General features: G+C 40.6%; 1 protein-coding gene across 1 annotated transcript in view; it reads right to left on the bottom strand.

The window, feature by feature from the left end:
• Nucleotides 1-2,008: 2,008 nt before the first annotated feature.
• Nucleotides 2,009-9,019, bottom strand: part of LOC121871034 — a gene marked incomplete at its 3' end in the record, with an annotated part of 20,660 nt that continues 13,649 nt past the window's right edge. Inside the window, 1 exon segment of the mRNA XM_042373100.1 lies at nucleotides 2,009-2,254. Within this exon segment, the coding sequence (XP_042229034.1) occupies nucleotides 2,009-2,254 (246 nt within the window).

Here is a 9,019-nt window from a genome sequence, read left to right as displayed (position 1 = left end):
CGGGAAACTCCCGTGGTCCGGAACAATTTTAGTTTGTCCAATAGGTAGATAGGCAACTTTTTTTCTTTTTTTTTTTTACTTATCTGAGTTATTATTATTATTATTATTACAGGAGTATTAAATTTTTGCCCCTCAGGCCCCAATGTGGGTCAGTGACCTATGCCCGGGTGGGCTAATCCCCGTAAAAAAACAACAAAGCCGTGGGAAATTAAAGGTTTGTTTACATCCGGCAGTTCGGCTGCTCTCTCTCTCTCTCTCTCTCTCTCTCTCTCTCTCTCTCTCTCTCTCTCTCTCTCTGCTTGTCTATACAGAGTACAACATTTAACCCTTCAATATATATGAGCAGTAAATAAGTGTTGCTTTCATATTCTTATGTAGAGTAATGATGATATGTTTTTACATGTGCGCACTTACATGCGCGCAGTCTCACTTTTTTTTTTACCAATAATGGTTAGCTACTTATATTGTTCCATTTATTAGCATTAAATAACATTACAGGTACTTCAAACAACCATATTAATTCTTTTACATTAATATTACTACAGCTAAAATCGGGGTCTTATTTTCTTCAGTTTTATATGTAGAACCAATCAGTCACTGGTTTTGTAAGCTTTAACATAAACAATGCCGGCAGCCATCTCGTCTCCTCTAATATTCCACCTATTATTAATAAATTGTATTGTTAATTTTGCACACACACACATTAATTCAATAAAAACAAATTCAGAAACATTAATTAAAATATATATGAACAGTAAATAAGTGTTGCTTTCATATTCTTATGTAAAGTAATGACGATATGTTTTCACGTGTGAGCATGCGCACTTACATACGCGATCTCTCTTTTTTTCTTTACCATTATCGTTAGCTACTTCTATTGTTCCATTAATTAGCATTAAATATCATTACTTAAAACAACCATATTAACTTTACTACAGCTACAACCAAGGTCTTATTTTCTTCAGTTTTATATGTAGAACCAGTCAGTCACTGGTTTTGTAATCAACGAAAACAATGCTGTGTCATTTCTTCGTGTGTTTCAATATTCTACGTATTATTAATGAATTGTATTGCTCATTTTGCACACAAACATTAATTCAATAAACAAGACATTCAGTAATAAACAATAATGAATCGTTTGTACATACGAGAAATGACGCTGTTTACACGATTATGCACGTTGGCAGGCCATTCAAACCCGCCGAAATTCAAGTTTCCCCCGTCAAAATGTTTATTTATTTATTTTTTTGTGTTCCAATAAAATTCATTGAATTAAAAACTCGCGAAATTTGAGAAGCTACTATACGACATTTAACCCTTCAATATGCCTTCAAAGAGACCATGATGCAGAGAAAGTGGTGCTAGTGCTTCCAAGCATAAGCACAAGTCACTATCTATCCTGGAAACGGGTGAATTTCCATGGTCCGGCACCGGTCAGGTCCCGAGGTTGCCGGACTAGAGAGGTACAACCTGTATATATATATATATATATATATATATATATATATATATATATATATATATATATATATATATATATATATATATATATATATATATATATATATATATAATATATATATATATATATATATATACAGTATATATATCATGTAAATCCACAGGTCCCTGTGGATCAGGGACCTGTGCCCGGGATGGCTAATCCCCGTGTAGTAAAAAAAAAAAATAAAAAATAAATGGCCGGGAACCCATCAAGAACAGATGTCTGGTCTCAACATAGAGTGAGAAACAATCACTCAAAACTATCTATAACCAAGTGATGGGGCGATGTCAAAGAAGTTATAGGTACAGAAAGCTGCCAGAGCTAATTTCTTTGGAGTTAGAACTGTGAACGCTTGCAATAAACTGGTTCAGGTGTATTCAAGAGCCCGAACATGTCCAGTACTGTACTTACCTCCAGTGTGTAAAGGAGCCACTCAACTGGCTAAAAAGCTGAAAAATTGCAAAGAGCCAGAGTAAGGTAATTAAAGTATTTTACTGTACTCACTTGGGGGTGGAGGGACGTAGTGCATGTTAGGTTCATACAGTCCCATCTTCTTGATTGCCTCATGGGACCGTTTGGTCTGAATGTGTGGTGGTGGAGTGTTGGAGGTGGAGATAAGGCAGCGGGTCCTGGGAGTGGCTTGGCTGGGGACTGTGAGAGCTTCCTGTCGGGGCAGTGACCCACCACCCCCTACCCAGCGCTCAATATGCCGCTGATGCTGCGAATTGACTGCCGCTTCCTGAAGGAGCTCTGAGTGGGCAATATCTTTGTAGAAATTTTTCTTCAAATGTTTTGAGTACATGATAATTATATTCTTCATCATAATTAAGTAATGAAATGTAATTAGTATAGAACTACAGTCATGCGCCGATTAATGTCTTAGATACGTTCTTGGAAACGTGACGTTAACTGAAATGGACGTTGTCCGATAATTACATAAACTTTTTATTTATACTTATGTGTATGTGGAATACTATATACGCACATATACACTTTTACAGTTAAATCACTACTGTAATATGATACAGGTGATTAATTTTTGTCTCTTGTGCAAAATACATGACGTTTATATTAAAATTATTCACTGTTTTACAAGGATTCCAGCAATGCCGAGCAGATGGGGGAGAGGGTGGGAGGGGGCATGGGGGGAGGGGAGGTAGTACGTTTGGCAGTTGGCACAGGCCCAGGTTTAACGCGTGTATATTTATCAGTTCTTAGGTGACTAAGCTTCTCTCTTATAAAAAGCCAGTGAAATGACCTGGGTGAATCTAATTAACATAGCTGGGATTCTTGTAACATACTGATTAATTTCAATATAAACCTGCTATAATTTGCACTAGACAAAACAATTTTAGTACCGTAATCAAATTAGTACATGTGCACTCCAGCTTTGCACTAACGTCATTTATTTCTATTACATTTCTTTTAGTATGGTGTGTGCATGTAAATGGATGAAAATAAATGAAGAAATCTATGTAAATCTACCCAAAAATACAGTTGAAAAACTTGTTTATAAAATGTACTACAGTACTGTACACTAATGTACAAAATTTTTTATCTCTCGAGCAAAATATATGACGTTTATATTCAAATTATTGGCTGTCTTGCAAGGATTCCAGCAATGCAAATTATAATCTCCTAACTTTAGTCTGAGATATTATATAAGATAAAAACTGTAAGCCTAAAAGCCTGGCTGGGGGGGGAGGGGGGGACTGACGGCTCAGCCACCCAGCGAGGGGTGGGGGGGTGGGGGGGTTGAGGTGATAAGTTTGAGGCGAAGGTCTCTGTGTGTTTATTTAACAGTCCTACCAAGCTACTCTCATTTTAAAATGCCAGTGATATGAACTAGCAAAATCTAATTAACATAGCTGGAATTCTTGTAAGATACTGATTTATTTGAATATAAACATGCTGTAATTCACACTAGACATAACAATTTTAGTACAGTAATCAAATTAGTACATGTGCACTCCAGCTTTGCACTAATTTATTTTACGTTTCTTTTAGTATGGTGTGTGCATGTAAATGGCTGAAAATAAATGAAGAAATTTATGTAAATCTACCCAAAAATAAAGTTGAAAACCTTTTTATAAAATGTACTAGAGTATTGTACACTAATGTACTACATTTTTTATATATTGAGCAAAATATATGACGCTTATATTCAAATTAATCTCTGTCTTGCAAGGATTTCAGCAATGCAAATTATATTATCCTAACTTTAGTCTGAGATATTATATAAAATAAACATAAAGAAATCACCAATCTTTCGTCTGGGAACACAAGGAGGGTGGGAAGAGGGGGGAGCAGGGGGCGGGAGGTGAGGTGACAGAATGTCTGGCGTTTGTTTGTTTATTTATTTGAGATAAGATTTGACAGTTGGCGCTGAAGGCCTGCCTGCGTGTTTATTTATCATTACTTAAGAGTGACTAAGCTCTTCTCATAATTTTCCACCCAAACGACCTGGGTGAATATAACTTACATTGGAGGGATTCTTGTAAGATAGTAATTTATTTGAATGTTTTTTTTTTCAATTTACATTTTAATTGTTTATTCCTTGATAGAGGAAGCGGGATCCTAGTGCTGTCACTTGGCACCCCTGTACCATAGCACCAGAAGCAACTGGCCAGTGTCACAAGTATATACAGTACAGTACAGTCATCCCTTGGTTATCGCGCCTAATTGGGACCCCACCGATAACGAAAGTACAGAACCTACGGGATTTATTCTAATTGGTTCATTTACTCAAGACCCAACCCCAAGTATCACATTTTACGACCATTTAGACCCACTAAATATATATATAATGTTATGGTAAATATCATAAACACACATAGGCATGGCTAGGTTTATTACAAAGTGATGAAAAGGGTACGCTTAATACTGTAGTCCACAAAACATGTAGCTATGCTTTTTTTATTTGGTCCCCCGTCATACGAGTCCGTTTTCTCTCACATCAGGACGCCTGAGTCCTCCGTTTTCTCTCTTAATCTTAGAGTGCACTAGAAACTTTACTATTTTTAGTAATGCCACAGAATTTGAAATTGCAACCCCAATTGCAACTGGGGTTGCAATTGTTGAGGCAACTAGATATGTCTGATTACAGCAAATGTGTTATTGTCAATTTGTAGGTGAAAGATTTTATCATCAATAGATGAAGGTTAACATTTCACCTGTAGGCAAATGCTTAAACAAAGCCTAAGTAAGGAAGCATATTACTTTAACACATAATATCTGACCAGTATGGGGAGGATCATCATGTCTCCGTCAGGGGGGTCGTGGAGTGGTGGTCCAGCATGCGTCACGTTTTATTTTTGGGGGGGCATGGATGTATATGCGATCGGACGTTGTTCGGTCGGACGTTAACCGGCGCATGACTGTATTACCATATTTTACGGCATATCAGATGCACTTTTTTGTCTGAAAAATGGCTAAAAAATTGGCCTGCATCCTATATGTGAACTTGTGGTCTCCCGTAGGATAATGAATCCCACAGTTGCTGTCTCCAGTAGACTAAATTCTACCTAACCCAACTCCAGAATTAAAAACATATTATTGCTCAATAAACACATTATTTTTGTTCAATCCAGAATGTGACGCCTAGCTTATACCTAGGTATGTTAATGCCTAGCAATAACTCGCCAGGCCAACATACAGGCAATTAAAATATCTAATAATTACTTTATAAGTAATATTAGGAGGACACGTCGCTACCTGGCATTTAATTGCAATTCTCAAAACCCCCTCCGTCACCCTCCATCATACGCACTGCCACCGTCATCTTCTTGCCTGGCGAATTAGCTGTAAAGACACACAAAGAAGGCACCTCAAATTTGTGTTGTAATTGCTGAAATACTAAGTGCCACGAGGATTTTATATACGGTATTTATAAATCTTAGCACAGTAAGGAAATCTCGAGTGACTTATTTTGTTTATGTCTCTCAATTATTGTGTTTGGGGCAAATTCTTATATGATCTCTGGTGAGCATCATGGAGATCACAGCGCGTCTTCTTTTATGAAGTTGCTAGATCATTAGTGACTACAGTAAGCCCCCGCTTTACGTGGTTTCACTTTACGCGTTTCCACGTTTACGCGGTACCCTGCCGAACACGGAATGCTCACTTTACGCGGTGTATGTACCCTCTTATGCGGAGAGCGGTTGGCGGTCCTCTCGCGCCACGCCATTTTTGGATCCAAACCTCCCGCCATGTTGGGTAAGCGGTGCGAGTAGGTTGCGCAGTGTATGTCTTTGTTGCGTTATCGGTGACGTCATATGACGTATCGGACTGTGAGTGGGCCTAGCATCCTTACCTCCCTCCCCGCTAGCTGTGATTGGTTTAATGTACTATGACGTGCCCCGCCGCGGGAGCGTTCAAGCCCCTTGACCTACCCGCGTCAGTTACACCCCTCCCGGCTACACCGTGTATATCGGTATCCATTGTTCCATAAGAATGGCTTCCACCGGACCACCACCACAAAGAAACCTTGCATTACCTGGACCCAGCCGCCTTAAGCCAAAGAAGATACGACGTTCCTTAAGCTACGAAATTAAGTACAAGATCATACAAGAGTTGGAGAAAGGAACAAGACAGGTTGATCTCGCGCGCCAGCATGGTGTTAACGAATCAACTATGAGGACAATTAAGAAGGATGCAGCCAAGATAAAGGAGCACATGAACATCACAAAGTCTACAGGTGCTTCTATGATCAAGTACTGCCACAACCAGGTGCTTCTCAAGACGGAGAAATTACTTGTGAGCTACTTGGTTCGTCAGGCGCTACGGAACATGGCGGTGGACACGCGCTCAGTTAAGAAGTACGCACTTGAACTGTATGCTGCAGTGTCACGTAAGATGGGAATTGCAGAGCCCAAACCCTTTAATGCTTCTTCTGGGTGGTTGCAGAGTTTTAAGAAGAGGAACAAGATCACCAATATTAACATTGGTGGTGAAGAAGCTAGTGCTGACCGTGTTGCCGCTAGGGAATTTCCTCAGTTTTTACGAGAGATTATGGAGGAAGGACAATATACCGACGACCAGGTGTTTAACATTGACGAATCTGGTCTTTTTTGGAAAAAGCTACCTTCCAAGACCTTCGTTGTGAAGAATGCCAGCAAGTGTCGGGGCTGGAAGTTGCAGAAGGAACGCATCACCGTCCTGTTTACCACCAATGCCTCCAGTACCTGTAAGCTCAAGTTATCGGTGATCAACACAGCACGCAGGCCGCACGCCTACAAGAGCATGGACATGACCAAGCTAAATGTTCACTGGCTGACCGCACATAAGGCGTGGATGTTCTCTACTCTGTCCCTCTCCTGGTTTGATGACTGTTTCGTTCCTGACGTGAAGAAATTCTGTGAGCAACACAATGTTCCATTCAAGATTTTGTTGCTGCTTGACAATGCACCAGGACACTCGCCCCTACTATTAGAGCGTCACCCCAACGTAAAAGTGGTCTTCCTTCCTCCCAACACTACGTCTATAATACAGCCCATGGACCAAGAATTGATCTGTAATGTGAAAGCTGCATTCTCTGCCAAGAAATTTAAGCTCCTAAACGACTACACCAATACCAAGGAAGAGTTGCGTAACCTGGGGGACACGGATATGAAGAGCGAAGACGACGAGGAACAACAGTTGGCAGAGCAAGAAGTACTTGTGAAACACTTTTTGAGGAAATTCAACGTCAAGAAAGCTGTGGACTTCTTGGTGAAGGCATGGGATCAGCTGTCTGTAGCAACGGTTCGTCACGCATGGAGACATGTGTTGCAAGGTATCCCAGGTAGGAGCAGAGTCAATCTGTGACTGGTGAGGTTCAGACTGTTGCAGTAGCAGTGGACCTTGCCAGAGAAGCTGCGCAGAGTGTTACAGCTGCAGGCTTCTCCGAGACCACCAACGACGACATCCTGGAGGTGATAAGGGATCCTGATGTGACTACCGACGAGATGCTAGATGATGATGACGTCAGTGAAGAGGCAGGTGGTGCGTCATCCCAACAAGAATGCATGTTATCCCATAGTAATGTAAGGGGTGCCATCGAGTGTATTGAGAAAGTCAAGCTCCTCCTTTCTGACGACCCTGACGATAACCGGCATGAAATCTTCACTACCCAGCTGTTGCAGACTATGGAGCCCTACATCGAGGTGTATCACGACAACATAAACACCAGCCGTCAGCAAAGCATAACCGATTTCTTCGCCCGCAACCCACCACAGCCAGCCCAAGCCAGTGATAGTGACAGAGGCAGAGACAGTGATGATGACTTTGAGGGATTTGTCAGGGAGGCACTAATAAGTGTGGATGACAGTGATGAAGACTCACCTGAGGGCCAGTGGCCTGCACTCTGCCTCGGAACCAGCCTCCATTCCCGTACGCCGACCCATCTCTTCTACTAACGTAAGTGTTAACCCTAACCTTGTTTTTTTCTAACCTAACCTACAGTATATTATTCTCTTATTGATTGTTCCCTTCTATATTATGTGTGTGTGAATACCATCATAAAGCTAAGATGTTATTTTTATAAAACGTACGTATTGTGTTAGGAAAAAGTGGAGTTTGGAGGTCGGCCCGGTCTCTATTTCAATTATTCCCATATGTTATGTTGTTCACTTTACGCGGGCCGCCGTGGGTTCAATTGACCGCGTAAAGTGAGGGTTCACTGTACTATCCACTTCTTTCAAGTCACTCAGTGAATGACGTTGCACCCTCCCGGGCTCGTTTTCACTGAAAGAATATATACAGTATATAGTTACATATATATAAAAATTTATAGACAGCGCCTCCCCAACTTCGGAAGGGGTTAGGGACCCAAATCCAGGTCGTAAGACGGAAATGCAAAAAAAACAAAACATATAAAATCTAAAATGAAATACAGTACAGTAAAAGCAATCAATAATGAAGAATGGATACAGTGTGACTGAGCACTTACCTTTAATGTAGTCAGGTGAATGCCCACGGGGCCCTCATAATTTTCTATTTACAGGATACATGAAGACTATATTAATTGGATGAAGCAGAGGAGAAGACAGGGCTGGGTGAGTCATCAATGTCGCTTTCTTCAGACAGATTTATGTACAGTGGAAACTTGCTGGTTGAAGGTATTGGATCATCTTGAGGGAGTGAAGAGGCAGCACTGGTGGGGCGTGAGGAGACAGCACTGGGGGACTTCTTAAAATAGATGTCCAATTTAGACTGCATAGTTTGCTTTTTCTTTTTGTTATAAATTTCCCTGTAGCAAGCAAGTGCATCATGGACCATTCTGTCAACTTTGGCAAAACGCTCATAATTTTGACCCATTTCGTCAAACATTTGCATCCCCTTATTAATTGTAGCAAATGCCTCTGCCATTTGCTTCACTGAAAATTTTTTGGGGGGTGCAGGTCCTTCTTCTACATTTTGACTCGCTTCTTCCTCTGCATTTTTGTGTGCTTCCAGTTCGATAAGATCCTCGATACTTAGATCTTCTGCTATACTTTCAACCAACTGTTCAACATCTTCATTATCAATTTCTAACTG

Source organism: Homarus americanus, unplaced genomic scaffold, assembly GCF_018991925.1.
Source record: "Homarus americanus isolate GMGI-L3 unplaced genomic scaffold, GMGI_Hamer_2.0 scaffold32583, whole genome shotgun sequence".
NCBI classification, from domain to species: Eukaryota; Metazoa; Arthropoda; class Malacostraca; order Decapoda; family Nephropidae; genus Homarus; species Homarus americanus.
The sequence above is the reverse complement of the archived record's forward strand: the minus strand, read 5'-3'. Positions and strand labels throughout refer to the sequence as shown.